Source organism: Mobula hypostoma, chromosome 5 (genome assembly GCF_963921235.1).
Source record: "Mobula hypostoma chromosome 5, sMobHyp1.1, whole genome shotgun sequence".
Taxonomy (NCBI): Eukaryota; Metazoa; Chordata; class Chondrichthyes; order Myliobatiformes; family Myliobatidae; genus Mobula; species Mobula hypostoma.
Genome location: NC_086101.1, coordinates 4,119,856 through 4,141,098, shown reverse-complemented (window position 1 = coordinate 4,141,098; position 21,243 = coordinate 4,119,856). Strand labels below are relative to the sequence as shown.

Sequence of the window (21,243 nt, the reverse complement as noted above, 5' to 3'; positions counted from 1 at the left end):
ATTCATCTTGGGATTACTGCCTGTGCCACGCGACAGTGAGGTGGAGGATAAATGCGTGGCTGAGGGATTGGAGCAGGGGGCAGGGATTCAGATTTCTGGATCATTGGGACCTCTTCTGGGGCAGGTGTGACCTGTACGAAAAGGATGGGTTGCACTTGAATCCCAGGGGAACCAATATCCTGGAGGGGAGGTTTGCTAAGGCTACTGGGGAGAGTTTAAACTACAATTGTTGGGGGGTGGGAACTGAACTGAAGAGACTGGGGAAGAGGAGGTTGGCTCACAAATAGAGAAAGCTTGTAGACAATGCGACAGGGAGGATAGGCAGGTGATAGAGAAGGGACGACTGAACAAAACGGATGAGCTTAGAGAGTGGATCAGTACTTGGAGATATGATGTGGTGGCCATTACAGAGACTTGGATGGCTCAGGGACAGCAATGGTTACTTCAAGTGCTGGGTTTTAGATATTTCAGAAAGGACAGGGAGGGAGGCAAAAGAGGTGGGGCGTGGCAGTGTTGATCAGATATAGTCACGGCTGCAAAAAAGGTGGCCGCCATGGAGGGATTGTCTACGAGGTCTCTGTGGGTGGAGGTTAGGAAGAGGAAGGGATCAATAACTTTACTATTGGCCGCCCAATAGTAACAGGGATATTGAGGAGCAGATAGGGAAACAGATCCTGGAAAGGTGTAATAATAGCAGAGTTGTCGTGATGGGAGATTTTAATTTCCCAAATATCGATTGGCATCTCCCTTGAGCAAGGGGGTTAGATGGGGTGGAGTTTGTTAGGTGTGTTCAGGAAGGCTTCTTGTCCCAATATATAGATTAGCCTACAAGAGGAGAGGCTGTACTTGATTTGGTATTGTGAAATGAACCTGGTCAGGTGTCGGATCTCTCAGTGGGAGAGCATTTTGGAGACAGTGATCATAATTCTATCTCCTTTACAATAGCATTGGAGAGAGAGAGGAACAGACAAGTTAGGAAAGTGATTAATTGGAGTAAGGGGAATTATGAGACTATCAGGCAGGAAATTGGAAGCTTAAATTGGAAACAGATGTTCTCAGGGAAAAGTACAGAAGGAATGTGGCAAATGTTGAGGGGATACAAAGGCTGTAATAAATCCAGTCAAGAAGAAAAGAGAAGCTTACAAAAAATTCAGAGAGTTAGAGATCCAGAAGATTATAAGGCTAATAGGAAGGAGCTTAAGAAGGAAATTAGGAGAGCCAGAAGGGGCCATGAGAAGAAGGCCTTGGCAGGCAGGATTAAGGAAAACCCCAAGGCATTCTCCAAGTATGTGAAGAGCAAGAGGATAAGACGTGAAAGAATAGGATCAATGAAGTATGACAGTGGGAAAGTATTATGGAACCGGAGGAAATAGCAGAGGTACTTAATGAATACTTTACTTCAGTATTTACTATGGAAAAGGATCTTGGTGATTGTATGGTGTGTGTAGGAGAGCACTTTGGTTCCAGTGATCATAGCACCATTAGTTTCAACTTGATCATGGACAAGGATAGATCTGGTCCTAGGGTTGAGGTTCTGAACTGGAAGGCAGCCAAATTTGAAGAAACGAGAAAGGATCTAAAAAGCGTGGATTGGGACAGGTTGTTCTCTGGCAAGGATGAGATTGGTAAGTGGGAAGCCTTCAAAGGAGAAATTTTGAGAATGCAGAGCTTGTATGTTCCTGTCAGGATTAAAGGCAAAGTGAATAGGAATAAGGAACCTTGGTTCTCAAGGGATATTGCAACTCTGATAAAGAAAAAGAGAGAGTTGTATGACATGTATAGGAAACAGGGAGAAAATAAGGTGTTTGAGGAGTATAAAAAGTGCAAGAACATACTTAAGAAAGAAATCAGGAGGGCTAAAAGAAGACATGAGGTGAAGGATAATCCAAAGAGCTTTTACAGGTATATTAAGAGCAAAAGGATTGTAAGGGATAAAATTGGTCCTCTTGAAGATCAGAGTGGTCGGCTATGTGCGGAACCAAAGGAAAAGGGGGAGATCTTAAATAGGTTTTTTGCGTCTGTATTTACTAAGGAAACTGGCATGAAGTCTATGGAATTGAGGGAATCAAGCAGTGAGATCATGGAAACTGTACAGATTGAAAAGGAGGAGGTGCTTGCTGTCTTGAGGAAAATTAAAGTGGATAAATCCCCGGGACCTGACAGAGTGTTCCCTCGGACCTTGAAGGAGACTAGTGTTGAAATTGTGGGGGCCCTGGCAGAAATATTTAAAATGTCGCTGTCTACGGGTGAGGTGCCGGAGGATTGGAGAGTGGCTCATGTTGTTCCGTTGTTTAAAAAAGGATCGAAAAGTAATCCGGGAAATTATAGGCCGGTGAGTTTAACGTCGGTAGTGGGTAAGTTATTGGAGGGAGTACTAAGAGACAGAATCTACAAGCATTTGGATAGACAGGGTCTTATTAGGGAGAGTCAACATGGCTTTGTGCGTGGTAGGTCATGTTTGACCAATCTATTGGAGTTTCTCGAGGAGGTTACCAGGAAAGTGGATGAAGGGAGGGCAGTGGATATTGTCAACATGGACTTCAGTAAGGCCTTTGACAAGGTCCCGCATGGAAGATTAGTTAGGAAAATTCAGTCGCTAGGTATACATGGAGAGGTGGTAAATTGGATTAGACATTGGCTCAATGGAAGAAGCCAAAGAGTGGTGGTAGAGAATTGCTTCTCCGAGTGGAGGCCTGTGACTAGTGGTGTGCCACAGGGATCAGTGCTGGGTCCATTGTTATTTGTCATCTATATCAAGTGAGAAATCGTATTTTTCGTGATCTCTTCATACAAGGCATTTCTCGGCTGGAATCTGCATCAGCAGTTTTGTCTTTTCTTCATCGCTGGTTCAGGAAGTCTCTCCTCTTATTTATTTCATAAGTCACTTGGACTCTTTGAACTACCACCTTAAGACTGTGCTTAAGTAAGATCTGTTAAGAATTGTCTTTAAGTTTGACTGTCTGATAACTATAGACGCATAACACTGTTAGCTTCAGTTTCAGTTAGTCGTTTGTTTACTTTTCTATGTTTTTGAGTAGAGGTTAATAGATTTCTTTGTTTATTTATAAAAAAACCCGACTCAATTTCATATCTATTGTTGCTGGTACATAACAGGTTCTCCCCCAAGGTAGTGTCCTGAGTCTCCTCCTACTCCCTTTACACCCTGGACAGTGCTGCCACACACAGCTTCAATCTGCTGATCAGACACGCAGATGACACGACATTGATTGGCCTCATTTCTAGCGGTGATGAGACAGCATACAGAGGAGAGGTTGACACTCTGACAAAGTGGTGCCATGAAACAGCCTCTCCCTTAATGTCCAAAAAAAGGCAAAAGAGCTGAACATGGATTACAGGAGGAAAGGAGACAGGCTCACCCCATTCAACATCAACAGGACCGCAGTTGAGAGGGTGAGTAGTTTCAAGTTCCTCGGTATACACATCAGCGATGATCTCATGTGGACTGTCCACATTGGCTTTGTGGCAAAAAAAAAGGCACAACAGTGTCTCTTCCAACTCAGGCAACTGAAGGCATTCAGCAAGAACTCCCAAATCCTCAAGACCTACAGTTGTACCATTCAGAGCATCCTGACTGGCTGTATCACTGCCTGGTATGGGAACTGCACCAACCCTGATCGCTGGGCACTGCAGAGAGTGGTACGGACAGCCCAGCGCATCTGTGGATGTGAACTTCCCTCCATTGAGGACATTTACAACAGCAGATGCAGAAAGAAGGGCTGGTAGATCATCAAGGTCTCCAGTCACCCCAACCATAAACTGTTTCAGCTGCCTCTGCTTGGCAAACCAGACCACAGCATTAGAGCAAGGACTGGCAGACTACAGGACAGCTTCTTTCTACAAGCCAACAGACTTTTGAATTCACATGTCTGTACATAGCGACAGAGTCATAACACGAAGATTTTTACTCCCTCATCTTGTGGGATGTGGAAGCAAAAGAGAAGGCATACAAGGAAGCCAAAGCCAGTGGGAAGATAGAGGATTGGGATGCTTATAAAAACTTGCAGAAGGAAACTAAGAAGGTTATTAGGAAGGAAAAGATGAATTATGAAAGGAAGCTGGTGACTAATATCAAAGAAGGTAGTAAAAGCTTTTTTAAGTATATAAAGGGTAAAAGAGAGTTGAGGTTAGATGTAGGACCGATAGAAAATGACGCTGGAGATATTATAATGAGAGATGCAGAGATGGCAGAGGAACTGAATGCGCATTTTGCATCAGTCCTCACAGTGGAAGATACCTGCAGTATACCGGACATTCAAAAGTGTCAGGGAGATGAAGTATTTGCAGTGAAAATTATGACTGAGAAGGTGCTCAGAAAGCTTAATGATCTGAGGGTGGATAAATCTCTTGGACCTGATGGAATGCTCCCTTGAGTTCTGAAGGAAGTAGCTGGAAAGATTGCAGAGGCATCAACAATCGATAGATTCTGGTATTGTACCGGATGTCTGGAAAATTGCAAATGTTACTCTGCTATTTAAGAAGGGAGGGAGGCAGCAGAAAGGAAACTGTAGACCTGTTAGCCTGACCTCAGTGGTTGAGAATTTGTTGGAATCGATTGTTAGGGATGAGATTACAGAATACCTGGAGGCACATGCCAAGATAGGCCAAAGCCAGCATGGTTTCTGGAAAGGAAAATAGTGCCTAACAAACCTACTGCAATTCTTTGAGGAAGTTACAAGCAGGGTAGACAAAGGAGATGCAGTAGATGTGGTGTACTTGGATTTTCAGAAGGCCTTTGACAAGGTGCCACATATGAGGCTGCTTTGCAAGATAAGAGCCCATGGAATTACAGGGAAGTTACTAGCATGGGTGGTTGGCAGAAAACAGAAAGTGGGAATAAAGGGATCCTATTCTGGCTGGCTGCCGGTTACCAGTGGAGTTCCACAGAGGCTGTGTTGAGACCACTGCTTTTTACGATGTATGTCAATAATTTGGACTATGGGATTATTGGATTTGTGGCTAAGTTTGCCAATGATACAAGGATAGGTGTAGGATTGGTTAGTGTTGAGGAAACATAGAGCCTGCAGAGAGACCTCGATAGTTTAAGTAAATGGACAAAGAAGTGGCAAATGAAATATGATGTTGGAAAGTGTATGGTCATGCACTTTGGTGGAAGAAATAAACAGACAGGCTATTATTTAGATGGGGAGAGAATTCAAAATGCAGAGATGCAAAGGGACTTGGGAGTCCTTGTGCAGGATACCCTAAAGGTTAACCTCCAGGTTGAGTCGGTTGTGAAAAAGGTGAATGCAATGTTGGCATTCATTTCTAGAGGTATAGAATATAAGAGCAGGGATGTGATGTTGAGACTCTATAAAGCACTCGTGAGACCATGCTTGGAGTATTGTGTACCGTTTTGGGCTCCTTATTTTAGAAAGGATATACTGACATTGGAGAAAGTTCAGTGAAGATTCATGAGAATGATTCCAGGAATGAAAGGGTTTCTGTATGAGGAACGTCTGGCAGCTCTTGAGCTGTATTCCCTGCAGTTCAGGAGAATGAGGGGGATCTCATAGAAACATTCCGAATGTTAAAAGGCCTGAATAGATTAGATGTGGCAATGTTATTTCCCATGGTAGGGGATACCAGGACAAGAGGGTATGACTTCAGGATTGAAGGACTTCCATTTAAAACAGATATGTAGAGAAATTACTTTAGTCAGAGGGTGGTAAATCTGTGTAATTTGTTGCCACGAGCAGCTGTGGAGGCCAAGTCATTGGGTGTATTTAAGGCAGAGATAGATAGGTTCTTGATTAGCCAGGGCATCATAGGATAGGGGGAGAAGGCAGGGGAGTGGGGATGACTGGAAGAATTGGATCAGCCCATGATTGAATGGCGAACAGAATCAATGGGCCGAATGGCCCACTTCTGCTCCTATATCTTATGCGTAAGACTTAAATAAATAAATTCAAATTCAAATTTTTTGTGTGTGTGTTAACCATCTGTATTTGCCACAAGGAACCCTTCTGTTTCTGGGAAGAGGTCTCCAACTCTGAGCCAGGCACTTGACACTTCCTTGTTGACATCTGATCTACTCGGATCATGGGGGTGTCTTCCGTGGAGGGTCATTCTCTTCCATTGGTTAACCTTTTCTTAATTTTTCTGGGAATTTCTGGGATGAAGATAATTGCTTCATTTTTCTGGGTTGTGCACTCTTTTAAGTTTGGTGGTGTGTACTTCGTGTCAGAATTGCAAATGCTCGTGTGGGAGTGGAATCCTGGTTTTGTTGATCAAAGTATATCCTTTAAATTTCGTCGTGTAAGTTTTTAATGTCTGTTATTCCTCTTCCTCCTTATTATTATTTTTATTCTTCCTTTTTGTATTTCCAGAGCCTGGTGTCTTTCACACACTGGTTGACCACCCTGGTGGTGCAGTGCTTCATTGATTCTGTTATGGTTATTAAAACAATTGAGTGTGCTCACAAGAAAATGGTTCTGTTTGGTAACAGATCCGTACCTTGATAAGATGTTTTCTCTTAGTACCACCCCAGGCAGTACATTCCAGGCACCGAGCACTCTGTGGGGGGAAAAATGGGATGATGTCTCTGGGGCTTCTGTTGGTGTTTTGGTAGCTCTGGGCTTTTACCGGATGGAGTTGCTCATCCCATTCCAAACCCCGCTCCTTTTGTAGATGGACCTGGGACTCTCCATGGCTGAGTTGTTCTTCATAATCATTGCTTATTTATTTTTAATTATTATAATATTGTGACATATATGTACCTTGATAATAAATTTTATACATTGAAAGGTGAAGGAGGACCAGGGAGGAGGCAGTGAGGATGGGCTGCGTTGGAGCTGGGAGATGGGAAATGGTTACCAAACTCCTGTAATGCGAGACTGCACTCACTGTGATCCCATTGTACCTTACAGACATGTATGCGTTTGGCGTCTCTGATCAAGTGGACATTTTGGAGCTGAGTAAACTCGCATCAAAGAAAAGCGATGAGAGGCATAGCTTCAACGTGAAGAACATCAGCGTTTTGGTGCAGTCCTTTGACGACATATTAGGTCTGGAATTAACAGATTCTTGGACTCTTAGAACATTACAGCACCTTTGGCCCATGTAGTCCATACCAAATCATTAATCTGCCTATTCCCACTGATCTGCACCTGGAGACTAGTCCCCCATACCCCTCCCATCCATCTACTTATCCAAGCGCCTCTCAAATGTTGCAATTGAACCCCTATCTACTACTTCCTCTGCAGATTGTTCCACACTCCCACCACCTTCTGACTAAAGACGTATCTTCTCATGTTCCCCTTACACATTTCACCTTTCACCCTTTACCATGACCTCTAGTTCTAATCTCACCCAAGTTCTGTGGAAAAAGCCTGCTTGCATTTACCCTCTCTATACCCCTCATAACTTTCTATACCTCTATAAAATCTCCCCTCATTCTCCTCTGCTCCAGACAATAGAGTCCAGGTCTATTCAACCTTTCCCTATAACTCAGGCCCTGAAATTCTGGCAAAATCCTTGTAAATATTTTTAGCACTCTTTCAATCTATCCTGTAGCTAGATTACTTGAACTGCACAAAATGCCCCACATTAGACACACGGATGTCTTAAACAATTTCCACATAATATCCCACCTCCCATATTCAGTATTTTGATTTATGAAAGCCAATGTGTCAAAAGCTTCTTTTACAACCCTATCTACCTGTGACACCATTTTCAAGGAATTATGGATCTATATTCCCAGATCCCCCTGTTCTACCACACTCTTCAGTGCCCAACCACTAACCATTTTATTCCTACCCTGGTTGATCTGCCCAAAGTGCAATGCCTTACACTTGTCTGCATTAAATTCCATCTGTAATAGAACATAGAACATAGAATAGTACAGCACAGTACAGTCCCTTCGGCCCACAATGTTGTGCCGACCCTCAAACCCTGCCTCCCATATAAGCCCCCACCTTAGATTCCTCCATATACCTGTCTAGTAGTCTCTTAAACTTCACTAGTCTATCTGCCTCCACCACTGACTCAGGCAGTGCATTCCACGCACCAACCACTCTCTGAGTAAAAAACCTTCCTCTAATATCCCCCTTGAACTTCTCACCCCTTACCTTAAAGCCATGTCCTCTTGTATTGAGCAGTGGTGCCCTGGGGAAGAGGCACTGGCTATTCACTCTATCTATTCCTCTTATTATCTTGTACACCTCTATCATGTCTCCTCTCATCCTCCTTCTCTCCAAAGAGTAAAGCCCCAGCTCCCTTAATCTCTGATCATAATGCATACTTTCTAAACCAGGCAGCATCCTGGTAAATCTCCTCTGTACCCTTTCCAATGCTTCCACATCCTTCCTATAGTGAGGTGACCAGAACTGGACACAGTACTCCAAGTGTGGCCTAACCAGAGTTTTATAGAGCTGCATCACTACATCGTGACTCTAAAACTCTATCCCTCGACTTAAGAAAGCTAACACCCCATAAGCTTTCTTAACTACCCTATCCACCTGCGAGGCAACATTCAGGGATCTGTGGACATGTACCCCGAGATCCCTCTGCTCCTCCACACTACCAAGTATCCTGCCATTTACTTTGTACTCTGCCTTGGAGTTTGTCCTTCCAAAGTGTACCACCTCACACTTCACCGGGTTGAACTCCATCTGCCACTTCTCAGCCCACTTCTGCATCCTATCAATGTCTCTCTGCAATCTTTGAAAATCCTCTACACTATCCACAACACTACCAACCTTTGTGTTGTCTGCAAACTTGCCAACCCACCTTTCTACCCCCACATCCAGGTCGTTAATAAAAATCATGAAAAGTACAGGTCCCAGAACAGATCCTGGTGGGACACCACTAGTCACAATCCTCCAATCTGAATGTACTCCCTCCACCACCACCCTCTGCCTTCTGCAGGCAAGCCAATTCTGAATCCACCTGGCCAAACTTCCCTGGATCCCATGCCTTCTAACTTTCTGAATAAGCCTACCGTGTGGAACCTTGTCAAATGCCTTACTAAAATCCATATAGATCACATCCACTGCACTACCCTCATCTATATGCCTGGTCACCTCCTCAAAGAACTCTATCAGGCTTGTTAGACAGGATCTGCCCTTCACAAAGCCATGCTGACTGTCCCTGGTCAGTCCATGATTCTCTAAATGCCTATAGATCCTATCTCTAAGAATCTTTTCCAACAGCTTTCCCACCACAGACGTAAGGCTCACTGGTCTATAATTACCCGGACTATCCCTACTACCTTTTTTGAACAAGGAACAACATTCGCCTCCCTCCAATCCTCCGGTACCATTCTCGTGGACAACGAGGACATAAAGATCCTAGCCAGAGGCTCAGCAATCTCTTCTCTCGCCTCATGGAGCAGCCTGGGGAATATTCCATCAGGCCCCGGGGACTTATCTGTCCTAATGTATTTTAACAACTCCAAAACCTCCTCTGCCTTAATATCAACATGCTCCAGAACATCAACCTCACTCATATTGTCCTCACCATCATAAAGTTCCCTCTCATTGGTGAATACCAAAGAGAAGTATTCATTGAGGACCTCGCTCACTTCCACAGCCTCCAGGCACATCTTCCCACCTTTATCTCTAATCGGTCCTACCTTCACTCCTGTCATCCTTTTTTTCTTCACATAATTGAAGAATGCCTTGGGGTTTTCCTTTACCCTACTCGCCAAGGCCTTCTCATGCCCCCTTCTTGCTCTTCTCAGCCCCTTCTTAAGCTCCTTTCTTGCTTCCCTATATTCCTCAATAGACCCATCTGATCCTTGCTTCCTAAACCTCATGTATGCTGCCTTCTTCCACCTGACTAGATTTTCCACCTCATTTGTCACCCATGGTTCCTTCACCCCACCATTGTTTATCTTCCTCACCGGGACAAATTTATCCCTTACATCCTGCAAGAGATCTCTAAACATCGACCACATGTCCATAGTACATTTCCCTGCAAAAACATCATCCCAGTTCACACCTGCAAGTTCTAGCCTTATAGCCTCATTATTTGCCTTTCCCCAATTAAAATTTTTCCTGTCCTCTTTGATTCTACCCTTTTCCATGATAATTATAAAGGCCAGGGAGCGGTGGTCACTATTCCCCAGATGCTCACCCACTAAGAGATCTGTGACCTGACCCGGTTCATTACCTAGTACTAGATCTAGTATGGCATTCCCCCGGTCGATCTGTCTACATACTGTGACAGGAATCCATCCTGGACACACTTAACAAACTCTGCCCCATCTAAACCCTTGGAACTAATCAGGAGCCAATCAATATTAGGGAAGTTAAAGTCACCCATGACAACAACCCTGTTATTTTTGCACCTTTCCAAAATCTGCCTCCCAATCTGCTTCTCTGTATCTCTGCTGCTACCAGGGGGCCTATAGAATACCCCCAGTAGAGTAACTGCTCCCTCCCTGTTCCTGACTTCCACCCATATTGACTCAAAAGAGGATCCTGCTACATTACCCACCCTTTCTGTAGCTGTAATAGTATCCCTGACCAGTAATGCCACCCCTCCTCCCCTTTTTCCACCCTCTCTGTCCCTTTTAAAGCACTGAAATCCAGGAATATTGAGAATCCATTCCTGCCCTGGTGCCAGCCAAGTCTCTGTAATGGCCACTACATCATAATTCCGTGTATGTATCCAAGTTCTCAGTTCATCACCTTTGTTCCTGATGCTTCTTGCATTGAGGTACACACATTTCAGCCCTTCTACCTTACTGTCTTTACACTGTTTATTCTGCTTCTCTTTCCTCAAAGACTCTCTGTATGTTAGATCTGGGTTTACTCCATGCACTTCTTTCACTGCTCTATCGCCCTGGGTCCCATCCCCCTCGCAAATTAGTTTAAACCCTCCCGAACCATGCTAGCAAACCTACCTGCAAGGATATTGCTCCCCCTCGAGTTCAGGTGCAACCCATCCAATCTGTACAGGTCCCACCTTCCCCAGAAGAGATCCCAATGATCTAAAAATCTGAAACCCTGCTCCCTGCACCAACTCCTCAGCCACGCATTCAACTGCCATCTCCTCCAATTCTTACCATCTCCGTCACGTAGCACTGGCAGCAATCCTGAGAACGTCACCCTTGAGGTCCTGTTCTTCAGCCTTCTGCCTAATTCCCGAAACTCACACTTCAGGACCTCATCCCTCTTCCTGCCTATGTCATTGGTCCCAACATGTATCACGACTTCTGGTTGCCTTCCCTCTCATACCAGGATGTCCTGCACCCGGTCAGAGACATCCCGGACTCTGGCACCCGGGAGGCAACAAACCTGTAATTTTCCAGTCGATTTTACCAACTCGCCCGGATCCCTCTCCCAATGAGTTGGTTGCTGTTTGGTACCAGAGGTGTCTGAGTGCTGAGTGCTACTTGAAGGAGAATACTTGATCACCAGGTTATTGTTAGATACAGAGTTGGTTGACAATACTGGTTTCTGTCGGTTGTCAGTACAGCTTCAAGTGGTAGCTGGGTGATCACTGACCACTAGTCCATAAAACCTTTTGAGCAGAATTAAGCCATTCAGCCCATTGAGTCTGCTCCACCATGACCAATTTATTATCCCTTGCAACTCCATTCTCTTGCTTTCTTCCCGTAATCTTTGACACCCTGATTGATCAAGAACCTATCAACCTCTGCTTTAAATATATCCGATGACACGGCCTCTACAGCTGTGTGGCAATGAATTCCACAGGTTCACCACCCTCTGGCAAAAGAAATTCTTCCTCATTCCTGGTTTTAAAGGGGCATTCTTGTGCCCTGTGATCTTAAGACTCCCTCGCTGTAGGAAATATCCTCTCCACATGCACTCTGTCTAAGCCCTTCAGTGTTCAATTGGTGACCCTTCCCCTTCACTCTTCGAAACTCCTGCGAGTACTAGCCCGGAGCCGTCAAACACTCCCTTTCATTCCCAGAATAATTCTCGTGAACCTGCTCTAGACCTTGCCCAATGCCAGCACATCTTTTATTAGTATCACGTACCCCGTGACGGGGATAAAGAACCAGCAGAGATGGAAAACACTTTGGAGTCCAGTATTGCTATTAACTAATAATATTTATTAGTAACTATGCAATACAGTAATATAAATGTAGATAAATCAAACAGGTTAGCAATCATTATATATATATATAAGTAAGTATATCAGTAAGTGTGGAAATATATGTATGAAGAACCAAGCTTCTTTAAGTCTTGGGGTAAAAAGATACAGTCTTACAATGATGAGTAAATTTCAGTTCAGTTCGTGGTATTGAGTTGAGTAGTGATGGAGAGAGAGGGAGAGATTTGAGTCTTCAGGTCAGCTGATGCCGTCGATCTTCTCATTATCCTTCGAAATCCTTTAAAAGTCACCGACTGTGACCACAACAAAGGGGACCAGTTTTCTGTGGTGGAGCTATCACCCAGGCGAGGGTGGACACATGGACAACTCCCCACCAGTCAACCCCTTTCCTTTTCACTGCAAGAGCGACTGATCGATCCACCTGATTGATCCTCCAAAAACCAACTTTTTCTGCGGGCACAACAAAGCTCATTCAATGTCCAAAACATGTGTCTGAGGTGTATGATCTGACCTCCTATTTTTATCTTCCTGTGCTGAGCACCAACTGACACTCAAATAACTCCTCCTTCCTTTGTCTGTGTAAGAAATGTACAAGCATGCTATGTCCTTGGGAAGTATCAACACGCTGCAGAAAATCATAACATCGAGTGTCCATCAAATAACATCGCCTTTGGTCACCATAGCAACTTACGAGCTGCTTGGCGCCATCTCTCTCTCCGACTCAGCAGAAATCCAAAAGTTACTTCCAATGCCTTAAAGTGACAGTCGAAAAGCACAGTTCATAGGTGTTATTCAGGATCCCGTCACATTAGATAAATAATGGGTCCAAAACTGCTCACAATACTCCAAGTGAGGTCTGACCAATGCCATGTAAACCCTCAGCATTACACCTGTACCATTGGGTTCATAGCTTGTTATGTAGCTGATCGGTCTGTGTTTGATTTCTTTACTTAGAGACAAAGAAGGGAAAGGGCCCTCTCAGCCTAATGAGCCACACCACCCAGCAACACACTGATTTAACCCTCGTCTAGTCACAGGGTAACTGATAGTGACCAGTTGGCCGACTAACAGGTACATCCCTGTCCCGTGGGAGGAAAGTGGAGCACCTTGAGGAAACCCACATGGTCACAGACTCCTTTCAGATGCTGTCAGAACTGATCTCCTATGCCTCAAGCTAACTGGTGTGCCGCCGTAGTGGTAGTTTTGTTCTGATTAATGTGGCGGGCTGGATTGTGGAGACACTTGTGACACAGGGTCCAATCTGAATCTGAAGACCAAAGCTGAACCAGCACTTCTGTTGCTGCAGATTTTTCTACACTTGGCAATCTGTGTGGAGTGGCCGATGAGAACCCCCAGGCCACCTTTCGGAAAAGGCATCCGTGGCACGTTAACATAGAGATCCCGCAAATATACGCACAGGATAATACACCGGTAAGTGCGGTACTGAGGAGTTTCGGACTTCTCCGCAATCCAGCCTTCCTTCGCACTGTCGTTCACACTCTCATCTCGGCTCTGGGCAGGTCACTGTGTTTGATCCTCTATGGATGCAGGCAGACCTGCCGAGGATCCCCTGTGCTTTCTGTTTCTTACTTATTTAAGTTTTCAGCATTGTCACATTTTCCTCTCACTTGACAGCTTGTTTCTTCGGGTGCTTCCTTTGTGCTTCTCGATGTGTTCACCCTTCTATCTGCATCTTCTTCAGATGCAGACCCATCAACCACCTCACTGGTTCAGCTATATGAAACTTTCACTTTGACTTTGCCTCATTTGGAGTCTTGTTTTCAGTTCTGGTTACCTACCTACAGGAATGATATCAATTGAAAGATTGCAGAGAACATTTTCAAGGTGTTGCCGGGACTTGAGGACCAGAGTTACAGGGAAAGATTAAAATTAGGATTTTATTCCTTGAAAATAGAAGAACGAGGGGAGATTTGATCAGGGTATACAAAATTAGGAGGGGTATAGATAGGGTAAATGCAAACAGGTTTTTGACATGGTACTGCAGATGAGGCTGCTGAACAAGACAAGAGCCCATATTATCAGTATTACAGTAGAGTAAAGGGAATTACAGAGCAATGACAGAGGAGTTGGCCAACATTGATAGGAAAAGAACACTGGCAAGGATGATGGCAGAGCAGCAATGGCTGGAATTTCTGGAAGCAACTCGAGAGGCACAGGATATACATCCCAAAGACAAACAAGTATTCTAATGGAAAGATTGCACAATTGTGGCTAACAAGAAAAGTCAAAGCCAGCATAAAAACCAAAAAGAAGGCATATAATAGAGCGAAAAATAGAGGGAAGTTAGAGGTTTGGGAAGCTTTTTAAAAACCAACAGAAGGCAACTGATAATCATTAAGAAGGTAAAGTTGGAATACAAAAGTAAGATAGCCAATAATATTAAAGAGTGTACCAGAAGTTTCACAGATACATAAAGTGTAAAAGAGAGACGAGAATGTATATTGGACCACTGGAAAGCAAGGCTAGAGATGTAGTAATGGGAGACAAGGAAATAATGGATGAACTGAATAATTACCTTGCAACAGTCTTCACTGTGGAAGACACTAGCAGAATGGTGGAAGTTCCAGGTGTCAGGGCATGAAGTGTGTGAAGTTACCATAACTAGAGAGAAGGTTCTTGGGAAGCTGAGAAGTCTGAAGGCAGATAAGTTACCTGGACCAGATGGTGTACACCCCAGAGTTCTGAAAGAGGTGGCTGAAGAGATTGTGGAGGCATCAGTAATGACCTTTCAAGAATCAGTAGATTATAGCATGGTTCCAGAGGACTAGAAATTTGAAATAATGTCACTCTTCTCTTTCTGAAAGCAAGAGATACAGAAGAAAGGAAACTATAGGCCAGTTCATCTGACCTCAGTGTTTGGGAAGATCATTAAGAATGTGGTTTAGGGTTATTTGGAAGCATGTGATAAAGTAGGCTAAAGTCAGCATTCATTCCTCAAGGGGAAATCTTGCCTGACAAGTCTATTGGAATCCTTTGAAGAAATAACATGCAGGATAGACAAAGAGGAATCGGTTGATGTTGTGTGCTTGCATTTTCAGAAATGATCCAGAACCAGAGCCTGATCCAGAACCCGGTCAGGATCCCGATCCCAATCCTGATTCTGATTCCTATTCTGATCCTGAACCAGGATTCTGACCCAGAACCTGATTCTGATTCCGATCCCAATCTTGACCATGACTCTGACCTTGATTCTAATTCTGATCTGGTCCAGATATCAATTTAGATTCTGAGTCTTATTCTAATTCAGATTTTGAACTTGATCCGGATCGTGATCACAGGTCCCGATTCTGATCCAGAGATCGATTGTGATGCTGATACTGATCTGTATTCTGATTCCAACTTTGATCCCGATCCAGATTCCGATCCTGATTCTTACTGATCCTTGTAGTGGTAGTTGATAGTGTTATTCCTATACCACTCTCACATAGAAACATTTCACATATTGTAAAAGCAGAATGTCAATGAAGTTCAGTTGAATAGTCGGCATGCTGACCTCCGGGTGTCCCTCTGTACTATCCTTCATTATTGAACACAACATGGTGCCAGAAATGGTTGATCATTGATAAATACATGTTACAAACCAAAGTACATCCCCAACAAGTTAGAATTTACAGTAAGACTGTTCTCATTTGTACATATCTGTGAAAAATATCTCAGTGATCTGTCAACCTATACTGTCTGTGCTGGTTTGCTAAATGAGCTTAGCCCTGACCATCGTTGCTAGGTAAAGCCTTCGAGACTGATTCCACGAATGAAAGGGTTACCATATGAGGAATGTCTGGCAGCTCTGGGGCTGTATTCCCTGGAGTTCAGGAGAATGAGGGGGGATCTCATAGAAACAGTCCGAATGTTAAAAGGCCTGAACAGATCAGATATGGCAAACTTATTTCCCATGGTAGGGGATTCTAGGACAAGAGGGCATGAATCAGGATTGAAGGATGTCCTTTTAGAACTGAGATGCAGAGAAATTACTTTAGTCAGAGGGTGGTGAATCTGTGGAATTTGTTGCCACGGGCGGCTATGGAAGCCAACTCATTTAAGGCAGAGATAGATAGGTTCTTGATTAGCCAGGGCATCAAAGGGTATGGGGAGAAGGCACTGGAGTAGGGATGACTGGAAGAATTGGATCAGCTCATGATTGGCGAAGCAGATTTAATGGGCCGAATGGCCTACTTCTGCTCCTATATCTTATGATCTTATGGAACTGCACACAGGAATTGATACACTGTAATAATCTGTGGGCTACTAGCCTGGGGAAATGCACAGAGACACAGACAGAGTAGAGAAGTCAGTCAAATCCTCAGAGAGAGAGAGAGAGAGAGAGAGAGAGAAGAAAGATTTTTGTAGTCCAAACAAAATAAAATACTAAACATGCAAACAGGAAAATGGTTCAAATACCTGCAGTACATAAACTGTCTCTAAAGCCCCTGATGACAATTGATTTCTCGAAACCAAGGGATTTTTGAGAGACAAGACCATAAGATATAGGAGCAAGAGTGGGCCATTTGGCTCATTGAGTCTGCTCTGCCATTCAATCATGGGCTAATCCAATTCTTCCAGTCATCCCCACTCCCCTGCTTTCACCCCATACCGTTTGATGCCCTGGATAATCAAGAACCTATCTATCTCTGCCTTAAATACACCCAATGACTTAGCCTCCACAGCTGCTGGTGGCAACAAAGTCCAGGTTTACCATCCTCTGACTAAAGTAATTTCTCCACATCTCAGTTCTAAAAAGACATCCTTCAATCCTGAAGTAGTACCCTCTTGTCCTAGAATCCCCTACTGTGGGAAATAACTTTGTCATATCTAATCTGTTCAGGCCTGTTAACATTCCCAATGTTTCTATGAGATCCCCCTCATTCTCCTGAACTCCAGGGAATACAGCCCAAGAGCTGCCAGACATTCCTCATACGGTAACCCTTTCATTCCTGGAATCATTCTTGTAAATCTTCTCTGAACCCTCTCCAATGTCAGTATATCCTTTCTCAAAGCTGCACAGAATACTCCAAGTGTGGTCTCACGAGAGCCTTAGAGAGCCTCAATATCACATCCCTGCTCTTGTATTCTATACCTCTGGAAATGAATACCAACATTGCATTCACCCTTTTCACAACCAACTCAACCTGGAGGTTAACCTTTAGGGTATCCTGCACAAGGACTCTCAAGTCTCTTTGCATCTTTGCACTTTGAATTCTCTCCCCATCTAAATAATAGTCTGCCCATTTACTTCTTCCACCAAAGTGCGTGAACATACACTTTCCAACACTGTATTTCACTTGCTGCTTCTTTGCCCATTGCCCTAAACTATCTAAGTTTCTCTGCAGGCTCTGTTTCCTCAACACTACTTGCTCCTCCACCTATCTTTGTATCATCGATAAAATTAGCCACAAATCCATTAATACTGTAGTCCAAATCATTGACATACATTGTAAAAAACAGAGGTCCCAACACCGACCCCTGTGGAACTCCACTGGTAACCGGCAGCCAGCCAGAATAGGATCCCTTTATTCCCACACTCTGTTTTCTGCTGACCAGCCAATGCTCCACCCAGGCTAGTAACTTCCCTGTAATTCCATGGGCTCTTATCTTGCTAAGCAGCCTCATGTGCGGCACCTTGTCAAAAAGCCTTCTGAAAATCAAAGTACACCATGTCTACTGCATCTCCTTTGTCTACCCTGCTTGTAATTTCCTCAAAGAATTGCAGTAGGTTTGGCAGGCAGGATTTTCCTTTCAGGAAACCATGCTGGCTTTGGTCTATCTAGTCATGTGCGTCCAGGTATTCCATAATCTCATCCCTAAGAATCGATTCCTACAACTTCCCAACCACTAATGTCAGGCTAACAGTTCTATAGTTTCCTTTCTGCTGCCTCCGACCCTTTTTAAATAGCGGAGTAACATTTGCAATTTTCCAGTCATCCGGTACAATGCCAGAATCCATCGATTCTTGAAAGATCATTGTTAATACCTCCATAACCTCTCCAGAACCCGAGGGTGCATTCCATCAGGTCCAGGAGATTTATCCACCCTCAGACCATTAAGCTTCCTGCGCACCTTCTCAGTCATAATTTTCACTGCACATACTTCATCTCCCTGACACTCTTGAATGCCATATACTGCAGACATCTTCCACTGTGAAGACTGATGCAGAATACACATTCAGTTCCTCCGCCATCTCTGCTTCTCTCATTACAATATCTCCAGCGTCATTTTCTATTGGTCCTATATCTACCCTCGGCTCTCTTTTACACTTTATATACTTACAAACCTTTAGTGTCTTCTTTGATATTTGTTGCCAGCTTCCTCTCATAATTCATCTTTTCCTTCCAAATGGCCTTCTTAGTTTCCTTCTGCAAGTTTTTAAAAGCTCCCCAATCCTCTATCTTCCCACTAGCTCTGTCTTCCTTGTATGCCCTCTCTTTTGCTTTTACTTTGGCTCTGACTTCACTTGTCAGCCATGGTAGTGTCCTTCTTCCCTTTCAAAATTCCTTCTCATTTGGAATATATCTGTATTGCACTTCCCTCATTTTTCGCAGAAGCTCCAGCCATTGCTGCTCTGCTGTCCTTCCTAGTAATGTTCCTTTCCAGTCGACTTCGGCCAGTTCCCCTCTCATGCCATTGTAATTTCCTTTACTTCACCGAATTGGATTTTATTTTTTCCCTCTGAAATTTCAATGTGAACTCGAACATATTGCGATCTCTGTTCCCTCAGGGTTTCTTAACCTTAAGCTCTCTTATCACCTCTGGATCATTGCACAACACCTAATCCAGCACAGCCGATCCCCTAGTGGGCTCAACAACAAGCTGTTCTAAAAAGCCACCCTTAGACATTCTACAAATTCTCTCTCTTGAGGTCCAGTACTAGCCTGGTTTTCCCAATCCACTTTCATGTTAAAATCCCCAACGATTATCATGACATTGCCCTTCTGACATGCCTTTTCTACCTCCTGCTGTATTTTGTAATCCACATCCTGGCTGCTGTTTGCAGGCCTGTATACAACTGCCATTAGGGTCCTTATACCCTTACAACTCAACTCAACCCATAGAGACCATACACCTTCAAATCCAATATCATCTATTTCCAACGATTTAATATTATTTCTTATACACAGAGCCACACCACCCCCTCTGCCTACTGACCTATCTTTCTGATACACCGTATATCCTTGGACGTTCAGCTCCCAATGGCAGCCATCCTTTAGCCAAGTTTCAGAGACGGCCACAATGTCATACTTGCCAATCTGTAGCTGAATTTCAAGATCATCTATTTTATTCCCTATGCTGTGTGCATTCAAATATAACACTTTCAGTCCAGTATTTGTTGCATTCTGTTTTATCTGCACCATTCCTCTATTGCCCTGTAACTCATGCCACTGTCTGTGATTATGCTTCATCTCCTGCCTGTTCTTTCTATAATCTCTGTTGCACGTTATCTTTGATTTATTTCTGTTTTCCCCTTCTTCAACCCTATCACTCTGGTTCCCATCCCCCTGCCAAATTAGTTTAAACCCTCCCTAACAGCTCTATTAAATATGTCCACTAGGAAATTGGACCCGTTTGGGTTCAGGTGTAACCCGTCCTTTTTGTACAGGTCGTACCTCCCCGAGAAGAGTCCCCAGTGAACCAGGAATCTGAATCCCTACCCCTTACACCAGTCTCTCAGCCACACATTAATTCACCTGATCATGATATTCTTGCACTTGCTAGCACGTGGCACAGGCAGCAATCCTGAGATTACTACCCTGGGGGTCCTGCTTTTCAACTTCCTACCTAAATCCCTGAATTCTCTCTTCAGGACATCCTCCCTTTTTCTACCTGTGTCATTGGTACCAACGTGTACCAAGACTTCTGGCTGTTCACCCTCTGCCTTCAGTATACTCTGCACCCGATCCGAGGCATCCCGTACCCTGGCACCTGGGATGCAACACACCATGCGGGTATCTCTATCAGGCTGACAGAACCTCCTGTCCGTTCCCCTCACTATGAAATCCCCTATGACTACCGCATTCCTCATCTTCCTCTTTCCCTTCTGCACCACAGAACCAGGCTCTGTGCCAGAGACCCCATCGCCATGGTCGTCCTCTGTCAGGTCACCCCCCTCAACAGCATCCAAACCAAGGTAATGATTACTGAGGGGGATGGCCACAGGGGTGCTCTCTACTATCTGAGCTCTTTCCCTCGCTTCCCTGACTTATGTAACTCCTGCAGCCTCGGGGTGACTGACTCCCTGTAGCTCCTCTCTGTCTCCTGTTCACTCTTCCTAATGAGCTGCAGGTCATCGAGTCGCAGCTCCAGATCCCTAACACGGTCTCCCAGGAGCTGCATCTCAGTGCACTTGGCGCAGATGTGGCCATCTGGGAGACTAGGAGATTCCCACATCCGACACCCAGAGCAAAATACTAACCCTACCAACATGCTCTTTATTCCTCAAAAAAAAGCAAAGAAAAATCAAAAACGAAGTCCACACCCACTTACCTTGCTGAAGCCCGCTTTTGCCAAAGCCAGAATGAGCAAAAGCCTGTCACTTCTACTCTCGCCACTGGCCTACTCCCGACAATGGCCGCCCTGACAATGGCCGCCCTGACAATGGCCGTTCCGCTTATCCCTCCTGTACTTTTATTTAGTTATTCGAGCTCAGTTACCACCGCTGATAGGCCCTGCACAATGGACTAACGCCCACGAAGCTCTCGTTTTAAATCACTGCCTCTGACCTGCGAAAACACTCCCTCGCTGAGCTTAAACACAACATATTCTGCAGATACTGGGGTCAAAGCAACACTCACAACACGCTGGAGGAACTCAGCAGGTCGGGCAGCATCCGTGGAAATGATCAGTCAACGTTTCGGGCCGGAACCCTTCGTCAGGACTGAAGAGGCAAGGGGCATCTTTCCCTCTCCACCCCTCTCCGCTTTCCGCAGGGTTTGATCCCTCTGCGACTCCCTGATCCACACGTTCCTCCCCATGGATCTCCCACCCGGCACTTATCCCTGTAAGCGTAAGTGCTACACCTGGCCCTACACCTCCTCTCTTGCCACCATTCAGGGCCCCAAACAGTCTTTCCAGGTGAGGCAACACTTCACTTGTGAGTCTGTTGGGGTCATCTATTGCATCCGGTGCTCCCGGTGCGGCCTCCTCTACATCGGTGAAACCCGACGCAGATTGGGGGACCGCTTCGTC

At 44.6% G+C, this 21,243-nt stretch overlaps 1 protein-coding gene across 1 annotated transcript in view; it reads left to right on the top strand.

Moving 5' to 3' along the window:
• LOC134346509 (complement C2-like) overlaps positions 1–21,243 on the top strand; it is a 185,760-nt gene that overhangs the window by 87,054 nt on the left and 77,463 nt on the right. Inside the window, exons 10-11 of the mRNA XM_063047901.1 lie at positions 6,888–7,025; positions 13,352–13,476. Of these exons, the coding sequence (XP_062903971.1) occupies positions 6,888–7,025; positions 13,352–13,476 (263 nt within the window). The remainder of the gene's footprint in view (positions 1–6,887; positions 7,026–13,351; positions 13,477–21,243) is intronic.